Source organism: Gymnoscopelus microlampas (genome assembly GCF_963454915.1).
Source record: "Gymnoscopelus microlampas genome assembly, chromosome: 3".
NCBI classification, from domain to species: Eukaryota; Metazoa; Chordata; class Actinopteri; order Myctophiformes; family Myctophidae; genus Gymnoscopelus; species Gymnoscopelus microlampas.
In genome coordinates, this window is record NC_139940.1 from 17,084,139 (window position 1) to 17,104,138 (window position 20,000).

General features: G+C 40.7%; 2 protein-coding genes across 2 annotated transcripts in view; one reads left to right on the forward strand and one right to left on the reverse strand.

Annotated features, from left to right (window-relative positions):
• tmem145 (transmembrane protein 145) overlaps positions 1–15,488 on the forward strand; it is a 56,196-nt gene extending 40,708 nt beyond the window's left edge. The window contains exons 12-15 of the mRNA XM_084052456.1: positions 1,807–1,979; positions 4,642–4,762; positions 6,046–6,234; positions 15,000–15,488. Coding sequence (XP_083908582.1) covers positions 1,807–1,979; positions 4,642–4,762; positions 6,046–6,234; positions 15,000–15,239 — 723 coding nt within the window. The 3' untranslated portion in view covers positions 15,240–15,488. The remainder of the gene's footprint in view (positions 1–1,806; positions 1,980–4,641; positions 4,763–6,045; positions 6,235–14,999) is intronic.
• Positions 15,489–18,642: 3,154 nt separating this feature from the next.
• mrpl17 (mitochondrial ribosomal protein L17) overlaps positions 18,643–20,000 on the reverse strand; it is a 2,386-nt gene continuing 1,028 nt past the window's right edge. The window contains exons 3-4 of the mRNA XM_084051906.1: positions 19,683–19,751; positions 18,643–19,556 (exon numbers count right to left, since the gene is read on the reverse strand). Coding sequence (XP_083908032.1) covers positions 19,302–19,556; positions 19,683–19,751 — 324 coding nt within the window. The 3' untranslated portion in view covers positions 18,643–19,301. The remainder of the gene's footprint in view (positions 19,557–19,682; positions 19,752–20,000) is intronic.

The following is a 20,000-nucleotide window of genomic DNA, read 5'->3' on the forward strand; positions in this document are numbered from 1 at the left end:
GAGCATCCTTCCAATCTTCAGTCTCTTCAATTATACAGCTACAAGGAGGGTGAGAACTTGGATATCATTGGTTTGCGTTTAATGTGTGAGCCTATGAATTAGTAACACACTCATGAGCCTAATAGGTATATATATACACGTTTCCTCAAGCACCTCTGGCTGTGTCTTCAACATGGTTGGACACGTAGAGATGCTGGGCTCTGGAGCAGCGGATTACTGTCATTGAAGTCTGTGCGTTGGAGTACGCACTGGGAATAATGCAGGCGAATTATTCCGCACTATATTTAACACTAGAGACTATTGCCATCTCTCTCGCAGCACGATATGAGGAGTTGGAGCTGTGTAATTTATCTGCGGTTGCTGCCCTCTTGCATAGGGCCCTGCTATTAAACTGCTCAAAACTCTGGGGGATGTCTGCTAAAAATAGGCTAAAGTAGGTTACAATAAAATTGAAATGGAGCTGTGTGTGTGTGTGAGTGTGAGTGTGTGTGTGTGTGTGTGTGTGTGTGTGTGTGTGTGTGTGTGTGTGTGTGTGTGTGTGTGTGTGTGTGTGTGTGTGTGTGTGTGTGTGTGTGTGTGTGTGTGTGTGTGTGCACCATCCTGTGAAAAAGTGTTCTGGATCCACTGGCCCTGCGGTTCCTGATATTGAAACCTGGATTTATGTGTCAGGTTGGTTTGGTGTTGGCCTGAATGGTGCCGGGTCGTGCAGTTAGACCAATACATAATGCAGACCCAGAGCAAGGGTAACCCAGTCTGACCAATGCTATCCAATCACTGGTCCCTGAAATGTAATCCACTGTGAACAGACGCACAGAAACATGTGTGCACACACAAACACGACTGCAACCATACTCATACACAACATGCAGACACACACGCGCACGCGCACGTGCACACGCACACGCACACGCACACGCACGCACACACACACACACACACACACACACACACACACACACACACACACACACACACACACACACACACACACACACACACACACACACACACACACACACACACACACACACAGCTCCACCACCACTAAACCACAATCAGGTCTAGCTCAATAATTGGGGCACAGATTACGTAGCCACCTGCCAGTCAATCTATTTGCCTCTTTACCGCTGTAGGTTACCTGATGGTCAATGTCACACAAACAAACTGCGATAAGGATTAATGTCAAGGACACATGCGACCTGAATGACCGCAAATGACACGACATGATGAAAATGATGTGATGCAAATGCCACAAAAGATAGTGAAGTTCAGCGGATGCTCAACCGGCCCGTTCTGACCTACACATGGGTGCGGGCCAGTGGTTTTCAAAATGTCTGTGCCCAAGGTACACCAGTGGGCAAGTCAAAATCTCAAGGCAGATTGTGAGCTTGTACATCAGCTCTTTTTGGTCTTTTTTTTATTTTAAAATAAAATAGAAATTACATGTCAAATATTTGCCCTATAATGACATGCCCAAAATAGGGATGCAATATTGAAAGTAGTTATAATATATTGTTTTAGGGCATGGAATTTACTTCTCTATTGGTATTAATGAGGTCGCACAAAGTACCGATATAGGAAATTTAAAAATATTCATAGCTTCTTGTATCGTCGTAAATATTGCAGTAATAATGTGTGGTTGTCACAACATCCCAAGGCACACCTGGGCTTGTCTCACGGCACACCAGTGTGCCTCAGTTTGGAAAACACTGAATTAGGCCACACACACGGATGCCCCAAATACCGCATTTGCATGTGCGCATGTTTATGAAAATGTCTAAGAGTGTGTCTTTGTCCTTGCATCAGTTCTTTGACCCAGGTGAGGTGCTGTATGCTTACGACAGCCCCGCGGGCTACGGTCTGATGGGTCTGCAGCTCTTGGCCTACGTGTGGTTCTGCTACGCCGTCCTGGTCTCCCTGAAACACTACCCCGAGAAACAGCCCTTCTACATCCCCTTCTTCACCACATACACACTATGGTGAGAGCTGCTCCCCGTCTCCGCTCTCCTTCCATTGCACCGCGACAGACATTTCCGCCGTGACAATCTACAGTTATCTTGCTCTAATCCAATTCGGTTGTGTCTGCGCTTGTCATCTTAAGTTTTATTTCGCTGTCTGTTTTGTGCCCTTGTCTTGAGGTGAAATGCTTTAATAAGACCCCAACTGTTTTCACTTAGACGTTTCAGCAAATATATAAATAAACAATGAACTGCATCAGTAAGTAAGTAAGTGAGTGTCTGTTACCTAGATGAAGGAACAGACAGTATGGAGAAGTAGCTCATTTTAACCCATTAAGACCTGGAAATGTCATTTTTAGATTTGAGCTAAAAAGTATTATTTTACACTTTGGGCTATTAAAAAATAGCAGATATACAAGCTCGTAGCGTGGCACTCGGTGCCGCGCTACGAGCTTGTAGATCTGCTATTTTTGAAAAATCGTGAAAATGTGTGCAAATCTTTGAATATATATATTTTTAAAGCGAACATTTTTAACTCAAATCTTTGCTTCTGGGGGTCCCTGGAACAAAATAATTTGATGGGGGTCCGCGGCCAAATACATATCATATTAGGGGTCCTTGACATGAAAAAGATTGAGCACCACTGATATAGAAACATGCGTTTTTTAGAATACTGTTGAGATTTAGGAGACATGTAGAATCGTCTTCAGGTCTCAATGGGTTAAAAACAAAGATTTAGACTAGCAGCTGCAGATGTAAAATGAATCAAAATTGAGTCATTACATGACCTATTTATTGGCTAAAATTAATAGATTGTTTACGAACAAGCTGTGGGAGACCAGCAACGGGTTGTCTCTACTTCTCCACCACTCTGTCTGGGGAGCAGCTGGCCTGAGGCACAGGAGCACCCTCGACCAGAGCTGTCCCTGTTCCCTCAATGCTGGAGATAGTTTATGCATGTTGTTTAGTTCTATGTCTATCTATCTACAGCTGCTAGTTTAAAACTTTAATATGCGCTACGTCCAAACAGCGCGTGAGAGCCACCTATGGAGCTTTGTTCCTGCATGGGCAGAGCTGCTGGTCTGACTTGCTCACAGCACTGCAGCAGCACCGGAGCTGCAAAAGGACACGAGCAATCTTTAGAATCTTAATAAAGCATGAACAAACTACTTCACAATAACAATGTTGGTGTAATAGAAATATCTTTCATTTGAAAAATGCATGCAGCCATATAATGTGGATTAGATAGCTGATGTTTTTATTGGAACAATCTTGCAGGTGTGAGAAATCACTTTTCTGCTGTGCCTTCTCCTATCACTTGTTGGAGAGAAATGCTCAGTTTGACCCCAAATACCCTGTGAACGATGCAATGAAAAATATCTGGGGTTTTCTTTTCAGCTACTTGCTGTAAATGATTGTTTATGCCTAGTAGTAATTCAATTAATGAATTTACTCTTTTGTTTTGTTTTAATGCTGTTGTCTTTAAATGTTATTGTATCCTCAAAAGCACTCTTTAGATAAGAGCTTGTTTTTATGAGGACTAGTACAATACCCTTGGTCAGAGTGCTTAGTTCAGTAAGTATGCAGTCATCTACAGTACGATGACAGTCATTTATGACTAACACACCAACGTCATTAGAGTTTTCGGATCCCACAGTAGCCGATTTAGAGACAGATTGATAGACAGACAGACAGACAGACAGCGCTCTCACACACACACACACACACACACACACACACACACACACACACACACACACACACACACACACACACACACACACACACACACACACACACACACACAGACAGACAGCGCTCGCTCGCTCGCACGCGCACACACACACACACACACACACACACACACACACACACACACACACACACACACACACACACACACACACACACACACACACACACATTCCTGAATGTATAAATAAATAGAGAGATACGGTCCTTCTACAATACAGTTGTGGTTTCTTATAGATAGATGTGAAAATAGTTATTCCTTTTATACTACTCAGAGAGATAGTCACCTCCACACTCACATAGAGCGAGAGAGAGTTTCAACTGGAGACAGAGAGATGGTGTCAAAAATATCTTTCTTTTTATGTGTCTGTTTACCCTCACTGTTATTAGGGTGGTTTATGCTGCCGTATAAAAATGTCAATAAGATGGAGGGTACAAGAAAACTTTTATTTTGTACCGTGAGACACAGCTCTCCTCCACCTCTCTGCTTAGTCTCTCTGTATTAAAGATTGACTGATAGAGACAAATCCGATTTTTTTTTTTCATTCAGTGATTTGAGGTCTGCCAATAAAAAGAAAGATGAACTAGTTGGTACTTTTAAGCTCCGACTTGAAAACAGAGAAGCAGCCCTTTGACTAGGCATTATGTTTCTGTTTTTCTGTGTGTGGTAACGATCTCAAAATCCATTACTGCTATCTAATTTTGTCTATATTTCTCCCCTTTCTCATTATCACTGCTATTTCCAACCTTATTAACTGTGCCTCCTCTGCGCCTATCTTTCTCAATCTCTTTCTCTCTCATGCTATCTTTCTCTTCCCACTTTCTTTGTCTCCCCCATGTATTTTTTCCCTTATTATTTTTGCTCTCTCTCTCTCTCTCTCTCTCTCTCTCTCTCTCTCTCTCTCTCTCTCTCTCTCTCTCTCTCTCTCAGGTTTTTCGCAGTGCCGGTCATGGCACTGATTGCTAACTTTGGCATTCCTCGTTGGGCGCGTGAGAAGATCGTCAATGGCATTCAGCTCGGAATCCACCTCTACGCACACATTGTGTTCCTTGTTAGTATCATGTACAGTACAGAAGCACACGCACACGCACGCGTACACGCACTCGCACATGCACACACATACACACAGATTTGTATTACTATACTCGTGAGGACATCAACATTTTAGGATGCCAATTTTATGAATGCCATTTTTACAATTTACCTGCATTTTTGACGGCAAGTCTGAAGCCGAAAAATAGCAGATCTACAAAGCCGATCTATACGCTCACAACGTGTTGCACTGTGACACATTGTGAGCTTATAGATCAGCTATTTTCCGGTATGTGACATCGCGCACATCTTCGTATAAAATAGGGAAAGATCTATCCCCAACCCCAAAACCTAACCTCTAATCCTTTATCCTAAACCCAACCTGAATCGTTTACTAATTGTAAACCTAACTCTAAACATCTGTTTAAACCATAATGCAAGCAGTCTCTTGTGAGGACCAGGAAAATGGTCCTCACAATGTCTATTTCTCAAATTCTTCTATACTCACACACACACACACACTCACACACACACACACACACACACACACACACACACACACACACACACACACACACACACACCTCTTCACCTCGTCTTCATTATCCTTGAGTTGTAGCTGCCAAAACCTGATTTATACTTAGATTTGACACGTTGCACCGTGGCGCCTTGTGAGCTTGTAGATCACTATTTTATGCATATGGCACAACCATCGGGCGACAGATAATAACTTAGGCATAAGCGCCCATTGTCCTCTTGACTTTGCCTCCTCTGCACCCCTATTACATGAACCTACTTTACCTTGGACACAGTGTTCTTTATCCATAGCCTGCACTGCTCTGGTAGTATTCCTATTTCACCCTGGCTGTTTGGTGTTTATAGATTTAAACTGGTGACAATTTAAATCGACTTAATAAAAAATGTATCGCGATGCAAACAGCAGAGGGCGCAATCGAGACAAGACAAAAAAAAAGAAGACAATACAGGAGCTTTGTAAGAGAATTGAAAAAAAAAATGTTTTCATCATTTGCTATTGTAAAAAATAAAAGAGAAGAAAATGCTGGATTTGTGTAAGAGAAATATATTTTTACAAGATTTTTCGTCATTTGTCTGGAAAATAATTGTGTTTAAAAAATCGTGAAAAGATCGTATCGTGAACTTAGTATCGTGATTCAAATCGTGTCGTGAGTTGAGTGAATCGTTACATGCCTACAATACACACATCCATCATGTCTATTGCTTTTGCCCCCATCTGCCCTCACAATGTTGTTTTTCTCTCGTTTTCACTGTCATTCTCGCTAGATCATCACGCGGCCCTCAGCAGCCAATAAGAACTTCCCTTATCACGTGCGAACGTCTCAGATTGGGATCCTGTTGTCCAGTCCGAAGGCCGGCGAGGCGGGAGAGAGCTTCCCCCACCATGCCTATGGAAACAGCTCCTTCCTGGGGGACTCTCAACCTAACTTCACTGAGCTCTTCTCCATCCAATCAGTGAGTAGGAGACTGGAAACAGCAGGCTAACTTTGTGTGTTGTGTAGGGTTAGTAACTTAGTATATGTCGTAAAGCCCAACCGATGCCAGATTTCTGAGTCCAATTCTGATTTTGGAGAATCCTAGAAAACCAGGTGTTGTCTTTAAATGTTATGTATCCTCAAAAGCACTCTTTAGATAAGAGCTTGTTTTTATGAGGACTAGTACAATACCTGTGATCAGAGTGCTTAGTTCAGTAAGTATTCAGTCATCTACAGTACGATGACAGTCATTTATGACTAACACACCAACTTCATTGGCGTTTTCGGATCCCACAGTAGCCGATTTAGAGACAGATTGATAGACAGACAGACAGACACACAGACAGCGCTCGCACACACACAGATTACAGGTGTATTGAATTTTATATTATATTAAAGCCAATGTCACACTGGCCGGGTGAGTGTCTAAACGGAAGTACCGGAATTTGGCGGAAGAACTGCCCAAGGAAATGACGTTGGCGCAGTGCAAATCTGTTTACATTCTCAGTGAATGGAACGAGTGTTGTGATTGGCCGAAAAAGATAGTTTCCGGGGGAAATACGTGCAACGGAAGTCCTGCCCCTACTGTATATAGACACTCTCTGCTTTAGGTCGTTACCAGGCTTTTCTCTTCGCAGATGAGTAAGGCTGGGAACGAGGCTAAGCCAATGTTGAACATTGGCAGAACCTCAGGTTGTGTATAGCTACCTGGGTATGAAATGCAAAAGTCCAAATAGTATCGAGCATCTTTTTCTGTTGCTTCTGTGTAGTGGGATTGAGGAGCCAGAAGTAGTGATTCCGTTCACTTTCATATGATGGAACTGGTCTCAAAATCACACTTTTACTACTTAAACAAACACAAAGCAGATTCTGACAACATGTAGAAAGCTGAGTCCTGGTACTGGTGGTACCAGGGTCAGTGACACAATGGCGTTGGCAAGATGACACATTTAAAAATCTTTTAAAATCGTATTTTAAAGGCATGTATCAGATTTGTTAAAGGAGTCATGCTGGTTTCATATCCTTTAAAAAGACATTTGCACCATTTTTACAATGAAAATTACAGAATGTGCCTGAAAATGTGAAATGGTGTAAAATATTTTACTATATCAAATTAAAATACATATTATTAGCATTAGCATTTTTGTTACATTGAGAACATAATGCTGAGAAAACCTATTTTTTAATCCTCTTCGTTCCCTGTGGAACATAGCTGTGTGAGTAGTTTCTGTAACAAGGTGGTATTTTACGGGTTGGGGTTGTTGGACCCACGCCCAACCCCCAACCTGGAGGGCCAGGTGCTGCTTTTCATTCAGCCTCTACTCTAGAAACCTGCCCGGCTTGGTTGAACCTGCTGGGAGCATGGGCCCCCGCCTGTATAGCCTTCTGAGTCACGAAGGCACGCAAGCCTCCCCACCATGACAAGGTTGCAGCACAGGGGGAAGATCACAACCCAGTTACGATGACAATGTCGCTTCTACAGTCAAATTACACTATTTGCTGAAGAAAGTGACACTGAAAATCAAGCGTGAGTGTCAATATGGTCAAAACGTAAGAAAAGGTGTGTGTGTGTGTGTGTGTGTGTGTGTGTGTGTGTGTGTGTGTGTGTGTGTGTGTATGTGAGAGGGGGGGCTGGCGAAAGGGGGAGAAAGAGAGAGAGAGAGAGTACCTAAAATGACAACTGGTCCTGATACTCAACAGACCAGCATTAGACCCTCACTACTAATAATCAGCACATTGACATAATATCTTGACAAATCCAACCCAACCAAATGATCAGTCAATAAGGTGGGCATAATAAGCTTCGGCTTCAGCCCAAACCTTTTCGGTCAAATGATTTTGCTAAAAATACTTTGTATGCTCAAAATGTTTTGTTTTTGTAAACCATTACCGAAATAAATAAACTAACTAACTAACTAACTAATGATTCAAAATGTCATGTATAGAATAGAAACCCCATTCAAACTTTAAAATGTTCATCTTAACGTGGACATGTTTGCCTGAAAAGGAATCTTTGAAATGTTGCATAGTTTGAGAATTGTACTCCTTTAAAAGTTCAGAGATTTATAATGGAGGCGGATGGAAGGTTTTGGGACCTCAAAAAAACACTTTCACCTAGAAACTCCATTCACAGTTAAAAAGTTCCACCTTACTGTGGGCATGCATGCTTGAGATTTTTTCTTTGAAATGATTTGTAGTTTTTGAAATATTTAACTTTAAGCGCCCAATGCATTGTCAATGGCAATGGACATTTAAAGGGGGAAAAGTACAAACTTTGGCTTTTACCTTTATCTAATCTTTCATTGAAGACCACGCAAGTGAACAGATTGAGTAAGAACCACTGTGGTGCAGTAGTTTAGATACAGGGCTTGTAACCAGAAGGTTCACAGTTCAAAACCAACTAGGACATTTTTCCAACTTTTACGTTACGTCAGTAACATACAAAATATATTTTTTTAAATGCTAGGGGACATTTGATGAGTGAGACATAGGGCAGTGGATCTGTCTCCGAAGACAGAGGTTTCTTGTTCAAGTCCTTGTTCAAGCTGCCTGTAGTTACATTTCAAAGCTAACATACAAAATCGCAAAGGTGTCGGTAGCACTTTACAATAATGACCCGTTATAAAGCATTTATAAACGTTTATAAGTAGTTTGTAGACTATTAACAAATCATTAACAACCTGTTTGTTGACATTCGTAAATGATTACTAAAACCTTTATAACTACAGTTACAAATCATTTGTAAAGTATTAGTAAGTAGTGAACTATTCATGAATAAGCCATTTATATACATCTGTAAAAGATTATTAAATCATTTGTAACGACCCATTCTAAAGCATTCATAAACGTTTATAGGCAGTTTGTAGACTATTAACAAATCATTAAAAACCTGTTTATTGACATTCGTAAATGATTACTAAAACCTTTATAACTACGGTTACAAATCATCTATAAAGGTATTAGTAACTATTCATGAATAAGCCATGTATAATACATCTGTAAATGATTATTAAATCATTTGTAACTGATGTTACATAATATATACAAGCTATTGGTAGCTTGTTCATGTTTAACATATGCTTTGTTAAACATTCCTAAAGTATCTATAAATCCTTAGTACATGTTATTATGTGCCCTATAGTAAAGTGAAGACAGTTCATCATTTACAACTGTCTGTTAATGTGTTTGTTCATGTTTAACATGCTTTGTAAAACATTCCTAAAATATCTATAAATCCTTTGTACATGTTATTATGTGCCCTACAGTAAAGTGAAGACAGTTCATCATTTATGACTGTCTGTTAATGTGGACTTTCTCCTTACCTGTTGCAAACTACCTGGCTTTCATGAATGCAGACACCAAACAATTACTAGAATTATCATGCAAATGATGCGTAAGACATTCGTAAAGAGTATGTAAACCATTTGTGGTGTTAGGGACCAAAAAAATCACTACAAAGTACTACCAATCAACTCTAAATTGCCTGAAACGTACTCCTAACAGGTTTTTGGGGGGACGATTTTGGCCTCCACACTTAGTGATTATTTCGGATTTAACTTTCGTTTCGGTAGTTTGATTACAAAATGTAAGTTGTGTAAAAAATAATCTGACTATACTAAGTTGTTATTTGTTTGTTTAAGTCAGGCTATACTCTACTCAGAGTCATAAGTTTACAAAATGTACTAAAGTACAGTGAACGTCTGTGCGGTTTGTCTAAATCACTGAAAATAACGTACATGTAAACTGATGTCATGTGCAGTTGGGGTGAAGAAACACAACCATTTCACTCCTAATAATACCTATTTGATTTGACATCCTGACTTGTTGCTGTAACTGAGGCTTGAACCTGTTACCTGCGGCTCACTAGTCAGTGACTCTATCCATTCACCTACAGCTGTTTCCTTGGAATCTGTGGTTCTGAAACGTTTTGTTGTCAACCCCCCAAATTGACATGTATTTGGGCAGTGGACCCCAATGTGAAAAGATGTAGTGTCAGGGCCCCCCATGAAAAAGATTTATATTTATGCTGTAACACATTTTTTTAAAGTTATTTGTCTTGTTTGTTGTTCAAGTCAAAGCACCAGGAAGGCTGTACTTGTCAGCCATCTGTTAGCTCAATGGGTTGAGACGCAGTATTCATGATCCAGAGGCCATGAGTTCAAATCCCATTGATGTCTTTCCTATGATTCTTTCCTTTGCAGACTGGCTTCCAGAAGATCAACTGAAAACTACCAGGAAGGCTATATTTGTCATTCAACTGTTAGCTCAATGGGTTGAGACGCAGTATACATGATCCAGAGGCCATGAGTTCAAATCCCATTGATGTCTTTCCTATGATTCTTTCCTTTGCAGACTGGCTTCCAGAAGATCAACTGAAAACTACCAGGAAGGCTGTACTTGTCAGCCATCTGTTAGCTCAATGGGTTGAGACGCAGTATTCATGATCCAGAGGCCATGAGTTCAAATCCCATTGATGTCTTTCCTATGATTCTTTCCTTTGCAGACTGGCTTCCAGAAGATCAACTGAAAACTACCAGGAAGGCTGTACTTGTCAGCCATCTGTTAGCTCAATGGGTTGAGACGCAGTATTCATGATCCAGAGGCCATGAGTTCAAATCCCATTGATGTCTTTCCTATGATTCTTTCCTTTGCAGACTGGCTTCCAGAAAATCAACTGAAAACTACCAGGAAGGCTGTACTTGTCAGCCATCTGTTAGCTCAATGGGTTGAGACGCAGTATACATGATCCAGAGGCCATGAGTTCAAATCCCACTGGTGTCTTTACTGTGATGCTTTCCTTTGCAGACTAACTTCTAGAAAAACAAGTTAAAACCACCAGGAAGCCTGTGACTCTCAGCCAACAGCATAGCTCAACTGGTAGAGCGTCTGTCCAATAACATGACTTGACTTGACTTGAGTGGGTTCGATTCCCACTCGAGTCAAGTGTCCCCGGTAACTTGGGGCAACGGATAAATTGACTGATATCCTTAGTGATGCTTCCCTTTGCAGACTAACTTCTAGAAAAACAAGTTAAAACCACCAGGAAACCTGTAACTCTCAGCCTACAGCATAGCTCAACTGGTAGAGCGTCTGTCCAATAACATGACTTGACTTGACTTGAGTGGGTTCGATTCCCACTTGAGTCAAGTGTCCCCGGTATATTCTACGGATATCAGTCAATTTATCCGTTGCGGACATTTATCCGGGGACACTTGCCTCGAGTGGGAATCGAACCCACTCAAGTCAAGTCAAGTCAAGTCATTGGACAGACGCTCTACCAGTTGAGCTATGCTGTTGGCTGAGAGTTACAGGTTTCCTGGTGGTTTTAACTTGTTTTTCTAGAAGTTATTCTGCAAAGGGAAGCATCACGAAGAATATCAGTCAATTTATCCGTTGCCCCAAGTTACCAGGGACACATGACTCGGAATCGAACCCACTCAAGTCAGGTCAAGTCATGTTATTGGACAGACGCTCTACCAGTTGAGCTAAGCTGTTGGCTGAGAGTTACAGGTTTCCTGGTGGTTTGAACTTGTTTTTCTAGAAGTTAGTCTGCAAAGGGAAGCATCACTAAGGATATCAGTGAATTTATCCGTTGCCTCAAGTTACCGGGGACACTTGACTCGAGTGGGAATCGAACCCAGTCAAGTCAAGTCATGTTATTGGACAGACGCTCTACCAGTTGAGCTAAGCTGTTGGCTGAGAGTTACAGGTTTCCTGGTGGTTTTAACTTGTTTTTCTAGAAGTTAGTCTGCAAAGGAAAGCATCACAGTAAAGACACCAGTGGGATTTGAACTCATGGCCTCTGGATCATGTATACTGCGTCTCAACCCATTGAGCTAACAGATGGCTGACAAGTACAGCCTTCCTGGTAGTTTTCAGTTGATCTTCTGGAAGCCAGTCTGCAAAGGAAAGAATCATAGGAAAGACATCAATGGGATTTGAACTCATGGCCTCTGGATCATGAATACTGCGTCTCAACCCATTGAGCTAACAGATGGCTGACAAGTACAGCCTTCCTGGTAGTTTTCAGTTGATCTTCTGGAAGCCAGTCTGCAAAGGAAAGAATCATAGGAAAGACATCAATGGGATTTGAACTCATGGCCTCTGGATCATGTATACTGCGTCTCAACCCATTGAGCTAACAGTTGCATGACAAATATAGCCTTCCTGGTAGTTTTCAGTTGATCTTCTGGAAGCCAGTCTGCAAAGGAAAGAATCATAGGAAAGACATCAATGGGATTTGAACTCATGGCCTCTGGATCATGAATACTGCGTCTCAACCCATTGAGCTAACAGATGGCTGACAAATACAGCCTTCCTGGTGCTTTGACTTGAACAACAAACAAATAACTTAAAGGAGACACACCATGAATTTCACTTTTTTTTATTTTTTTTGTATTTTTTTGGCTCCCCAGTGTCTCTTGTACCCCAAAAAATATTTTCTTTTAACATTCAGTCATTCATTCTCATTTCAGAGATTTTCAGAATGGGCGTGTCTGAACAGGCCATCTCAGAATGGCAAGTTTGCTTACCTCACCAAACTTTCTGCCCATGTATTTTGACAGACAGAATTGCTCAGTACCGCAGTACAGCACCCCCCTAGCCAACTGGACGTTTTGGTATTGCAGCTGAAAGTGCTTTATAAGCCTGAGAGAATTGACTTGGGATGAGTATATCTGAGTGTTGATTTAGGCTCAAACCTTTTGAAAATGGTTTGAGGGACATACACCATATGATATTAAATATCAAATATTTTTTTTAAATTCATGGTGTGTCTCCTTTAAAAAAAAATGTGTTACAGCATAAATATAAATCTTTTTCATGGGGGGCCCTGACACTACATCTTTTCACATTGGGGTCCACTGCCCAAATACATGTCAATTTGGGGGGTTGACAACAAAAAGTTTCAGAACCACAGATTCCAAGGAAACAGCTGTAGGTGAATGGATAGAGTCACTGACTAGTGAGCCGCAGGTAACAGGTTCAAGCCTCAGTTACAGCAGCAAGTCAGGATGTCAAATCAAATAGGTATTATTAGGAGTGAAATGGTTGTGTTTCTTCACCCCAACTGCACATGACATCAGTTTACATGTACGTTATTTTCAGTGATGAAGACGAACCGCACAGACGTTCACTGTACTTTAGTACATTTTGTAAACTTATGACTCTGAGTAGAGTATAGCCTGACTTAAACAAACAAATAACAACTTAGTATAGTCAGATTATTTTTACACAACTTACATTTTGTAATCAAACTACCGAAACGAAAGTTGGTCACCACCGAAACGAAAGTTAAATCCGAAATAATCACTAAGTGTGGAGGCCAAAATCGTCCCCCCAAAAACCTGTTAGGAGTACGTTTCAGGCAATTTAGAGTTGATTGGTAGTACTTTGTAGTGACTTTTTTGGTCCCTAACACCACAAATGGTTTACATACTCTTTACGAATGTCTTACGCATCATTTGCTTAACATGAATGATAATTCTAGTAATTGTTTGGTGTCTGCATTCATGAAAGCCAGGTAGTTTGCAACAGGTAAGGAGAAAGTCCACATTAACAGACAGTCATAAATGATGAACTGTCTTCACTTTACTGTAGGGCACATAATAACATGTACAAAGGATTTATAGATATTTTAGGAATGTTTTACAAAGCATGTTAAACATGAACAAACACATTAACAGACAGTTGTAAATGATGAACTGTCTTCACTTTACTATAGGGCACATAATAACATGTACTAAGGATTTATAGATACTTTAGGAATGTTTAACAAAGCATATGTTAAACATGAACAAGCTACCAATAGCTTGTATATATTATGTAACATCAGTTACAAATGATTTAATAATCATTTACAGATGTATTATACATGGCTTATTCATGAATAGTTACTAATACCTTTATAGATGATTTGTAACCGTAGTTATAAAGGTTTTAGTAATCATTTACGAATGTCAATAAACAGGTTGTTAATGATTTGTTAGTAGTCTACAAACTGCTTATAAACGTTTATAAATGCTTTAGAATGGGTCGTTACAAATGATTTAATAATCTTTTACAGATGTATATAAATGGCTTATTCATGAATAGTTCACTACTTACTAATACTTTACAAATGATTTGTAACTGTAGTTATAAAGGTTTTAGTAATCATTTACGAATGTCAACAAACAGGTTGTTAATGATTTGTTAATAGTCTACAAACTACTTATAAACGTTTATAAATTCTTTATAACGGGTCATTATTGTAAAGTGCTACCGTTATGGTGCAGTGGTCTAATGCCCTGCCTCTGAAAACAGAGGGTCCTTGTTTGATTCCCAGACCTTCTGTAGTGAAATGTTGAAGTTAACATACAAAAGAACACTTCAGAAGTACTCGGGGACTTGTGTTAGAGTGGGATGGTGTAATCGGACAATCGGACACTGCATTCCTGATTTGAGGCATTTTGTTAAAACGGGCCACTGGCAGGCAATCTTAGCCAATCAGGAAGGAATATGAAAAACCTGAGAGATCCGTCTTGATCACATGACTAGAGATATTGTGCACCGATTTGCGTGATATTTGAACTAAATCTGTAGGAGTAATATCAATATGCATGCGAAGTTTCAATAAAAAAAAAAAAAGGTATCTAACCGTGGTGTAAACTCTAATGAGTATAGAACTGGGGGTCCTTGAAATGCAAAAAGGTTGAGAATCACTGGTGTACGAAAACTCATCTATAAACCCTGGCCCTTCCCCAGGACCCGGTGAAGACAGTGGAGGAGACTGTCACTCGCAAGGGGCAGGATGTCCAGAGGAACAGCGAGGAGAAGATCATCACCACCGCTGCCGCAGACCTGACGGCCACGGTCCTCCCACCACCCCCCATACCTCCCCGCCTGTCCACGCACTCCCCGCTGGTCCCACCCCGACTCCCCTCCTTTACCGAATACTTCAGCATGCAGAGCGGAGGAGGAGGAGGGATGGGGACGAAGGCGTGAGACAGAGAGAAAGGACAGAGTGACAGACAGACACGAGGGGGGGAGGTCGGGCTGAGGGTAATGGATTTAATACGAATATAAAGTAATGGGAGAGCAAGATGAAAGGCACGCGGCGGAAAGTCATAAAGGGGGGAAAATGTAAAGGTGGACGGATAAAGAAGAGAAAAGTCATTGGAAGTGCGTGCGTGAAATGGAATCCTTTTAAAATGTTCCATTTTCACCTTTGGAGATGGAGAAATAGGAATGGAATAGAGCAGGAGTTGGGGGGGGGGGGGTACTTAGAGATAGGGAGTGCTGAGCTTGTAAAAGAATAAAGAAGCAATAAATATTTGATGTTGACCAGTAAGCCGCACACGGGGGAGAGAGATGACAACGTGGATGTAGTCAAGAGCAATAGAATGATAGCTGTTCGCAATTGGGTGGTGGGGTGGGGTGGAGGGGTTGCAAACAGAACTCTTTGAAATCGTTTCATCGAAGAATTGATGAGGCACCAGCGGTGGCATGAGAAGGAGCTTGTAAATAGTTACAGCGGGAGAGAGCTACCACTTTATATATCGTATTAAGGTTTTAGTGCAAAGGGATGTTTTTTTCTTTATTTTTTTCCACATTGTTGAATTCGAATTGGTGCTGTGACCATCAGAATTATCATGCCATTACTTGTACCAGAGTATTTATCCCCCTCATGTAACAAAAAATGTTTTTCTTTTTTTTTATGTTTGACACATTTTTATAAAAGCATAGATATTTACTCTCTTTATAGTTTGTTTATTTAATTTATATCCTATTATGCCTCCCATTGCACCTGGTTATATTGGATTGATATGCTGATGTATAAATGTACAATGTCACGTTTCTTGTGGACACCTGTACTTGTAAAACAAGCATGTTTGTATCGTACTTCCCATCCCTGAATCTGAGATTTACTCCATGTGACCACATGTGCTTATTGTGTGTATTCAAATCTATACTTTTTTACATGCATACAATAGGCTATGATATATATTTTTTGAATGGGTCCATTCTGTTTCTGATGGAGGGGCCACGAATGTCTCTTGATATTCCAGTCAACTGCCCCCACCCTCACATTGTCCGTTCCCTTGAGGCTCTTTTCGACCACAAGAACCAAGCGAACCGTGCTGTGCTGTGTAATGTATTTCACGGATTCTGGATTTGTTTCCATACTGGGTGGGTTTCAGATAAGGCTCTCAGAACCTCATTTTGGCCCTGCTCAAAAGGTTGTAGTAACCATGAGTTCTGGGATCCCAGAACTCATACTTAAAAAAAGAAAATAAATTGCAGGTCTACAAGCCTTGTGGCCTTGTACAGTAGATTGGTATTTTCACTTTTTTATTCGGTTTCTTTTTTTGTATTTTATTTATTTATTATTAGATACCTTCCCATTCAATGGTGGTTGGTTATATTGGAAACATAAACAAACAAAAAACATCACAGTACTTCACAGGTTCTAGAAAGTTTCAGGTTCTGGGTTACCCTTCGTAGTCGAAAAGATCCTATAGTTTCAGTTTGCTATTCACTGGAGTGCTTGCTTAAAATGTTTTATTTCTCTGTGTGTACAGACGTTGGTGAATGTACTAATGCACTAGAGCACAAGGACAGGGGTGACACAGGTACAGCACGACGTACCCTAGTCTTTTATTGTTTATCAATGTTTATTCTCCATGAGACATTCACAATTCCAGAGCAGAAGTGTTCCAGTGTTTTTACCACAAAGTAATTCCAACGTCATTCATCCACACAATACTCGTGCGTGGGGTGTTCACATTTGATTGTGTGAAAACGTTACTGATACTAGTGGTTTTGTATCACCCAGAGCGATGACAAAATAGAATTATAGATGAACTGTGAAAATAACACTACTGTACATTCTGTTTGTCCTGCATGGAGCACTTTAATGTTCCTCGTCTTAGTCTGTTTATTCGTGATGATGTCACTTTATGGACTGCTTTCAATCCGCATTCACACCACGTCCTGTGATATTCCAACTGCAAACACACACACACACACACACACACACACACACACACACCTGTAAATAAATTAGATGCTCTGAAAATGTCATTCATTATCAACAGGCTTTTTAGAGAATGGGACACGTTTAACATACAGTAACTCACCGTTTTTACATTAAAATGCAGTTAAGTTGGTAAGAGCAAGGTAAAGGGGAGCCAGTGATGAAACCACATTTCTTGCAATACCAGAACAAATATTTTTTATCTTGTGTGTGGTTCACTGTTTGGCCTTTTTTTTTTTAAGAAACAAAAAAAAGTGGTTGACTAATTGCCTTCGTTTTTATCAATGGCTCACCTTGCTATAATATCTGGAGTACATTAGGATCTTAGAACTGTGGTGTGTTATTTGTGATAATATAATAAGAGGTGTGAACTTAGTCCGTGAAACAGAATACTTGAATTAGAGCACTTGTTGTTGTCTGGTTGTTAATGTGTCTCTGATTCATATTCTACTGATGCCTATGGTTAAGGTTGCCATGACTTATTTAACAGGGAGCTTTTTGGGAGTTTGCCAGACTAACTTGACAGGCTATCATTGCTTTTACTTGTACACAGCACATTGACTTTTTAATTACAGGACAAACACGCACGCACATACTGTACGGACAGAAGACGAGAAGTGGCGATAAAAATGAGATTGTGTATGCATGACAGAAAACAGCACAGCTTTTAGGCTACTCGGAGAAATCTGTTTTAAGAGCACATCACATAAGCACTGTTCAAATGCATTTTAATTGTGTCAAAAGATAATTATATATATGCTGTACATATACACTTTTTGCCAAAATAATAATAAAGATGTTGTTTTATTATGAGGCCTTGTCCCAAGTGTCACTTGTGATTACCGTATGCATGAGTATGTGATGCAGCTACACCTGGGGCACTCACCAAAAACCATTAATCAAATAACTATAAATCATATTTTGAAAGCAGTCTCTTTACAAGAGTACATTAAAGTAGAGCACCAAGGGGAAAGATGTGAGGTTGGTAATACTCTGATGTAAGCCTAATTATTATACACTCAGAGCCACTACATCACTGCAGTCTTCGGCGGAAGAGCCATCATAAAACTGTCCTTGACTTTGCCTTACATTATAGCGTTACCTTCGCAGATGGACTCTTAGCATATTCTCTGCCAAACAGTCATTATACTTTTGAGCCATCTATAACGTATGCACTGGTGCTGTCTGAGGCAAGACTTCTCAACAGAACCAAACTAGTTTAAAAAACATTTACCACAGTAGCCATTGTAAAACAGTCCCATTAATGTATACACATCATCATAGTTATTCTTGCAAAGAGGCAGGAATATTGCCCTCTGGCTATGGCAAGAGCTTCTGAAATGCTCATGAGATGAGTGTGTTCAATCAATGTCTATTGAGTTTGAAAGTCTTTTTTTTTTTACACATTTATTTTCCAGGTACTGTAGAAAATTCAACAAACAAAAGAACAAACACAAATATGCATTGAAGTTGTATTGAGGTGGGCGTTATTATATCACAACATGAGCTTCTGCAGATCAACAGTCAGGCTTCAATGTTAATCCACTGTGATCAAAACATATTCATCACCCATTTCGGATGCCGTCAATGCACTGAATGGGACATTATCACGTTTAATCAGACTATTGATTGGTAGTGAGATACTGACCTGCCGACAGGGCTCAGTAGGTGTTTTGTATGAAGTATAGTTTTGGACCGTGACGGAGGCGCGCCGCCTCAAGCGAACTTGAGCCACAAGATGCATCAACGAGCGAGCTAAAGCGAGCGAGTTGCCGTGCCGAACGTTGCGAAATTCGCTTGAGCCGACTCAGCGCCGTGCAAGATCGTAAATCATGTTTTGGGGTGAGCGTTTGCCCCAACTTTCATCAACCCACAGAATAACGTCAAAACACCAACTGAGCCCCGTCGGTAGGTCAGTATCTCACCTACTTAGACCAATCAATAGTCTGATTAAACGTGATGTCGTTTGGTGTCCCATTCAGTGCATTGACAGCATCCGAAGCCGGTGTAATTATCCAGTGACGCGGGTGTTATGCGCTGTCTGTCAACTGTTGTGCCCTCTCCTCTCTGTAGGCTTTGAGCAGCTGGTTGATCAGGGACAGTTCATTAACTTTTCTGGCAGGGTAGAGGGGTGGGAAGGGGTTTCCTTTATATTCGATCACCGCCATCTTGGCTCTGTCCAGGTTCTCCCTCCTGGGAAGCTGTGCCAATCGCGTGAAACCGTTTGGCTGGGTCTCAAACCTGGGTGCAAGGACCTTGAAGAGCTTTGGGACAAGATCCTTCTCCTGGACAGACATTGGAAAAGGGAAACACCATCAATTAGAGAACCGTTCTATGTTGACCAAATTCAAAAAGGTCAACACTGGGGCAAATCTCTTGCTTTCTGGAAGTTACAAATTACTTGCACATACCGTGAGCCAGAAGCTTGCCATTTTCATCGCCTTCTGATCGGTATCTCCTTTTTTGGCATAGTCAATCAACTAGGAACAGAAATACATGTGTTCAGAATCATGGTGTGAAACATGTCAAATGAAAGGATTGTCTATACTCTCATCGAGCCCCCTACAAAAACAGCACTAAACACACAAGTTGTTAGACAGACAAGAACAAATACTACATATATTTAAATACAATATATATACAATATATGATCATATGAGGGAACACGTTAACTTTCGTTGCATTATTATTAGCTAATTTCTTGGTCATTGCTAGCCTTGGATCAAGAC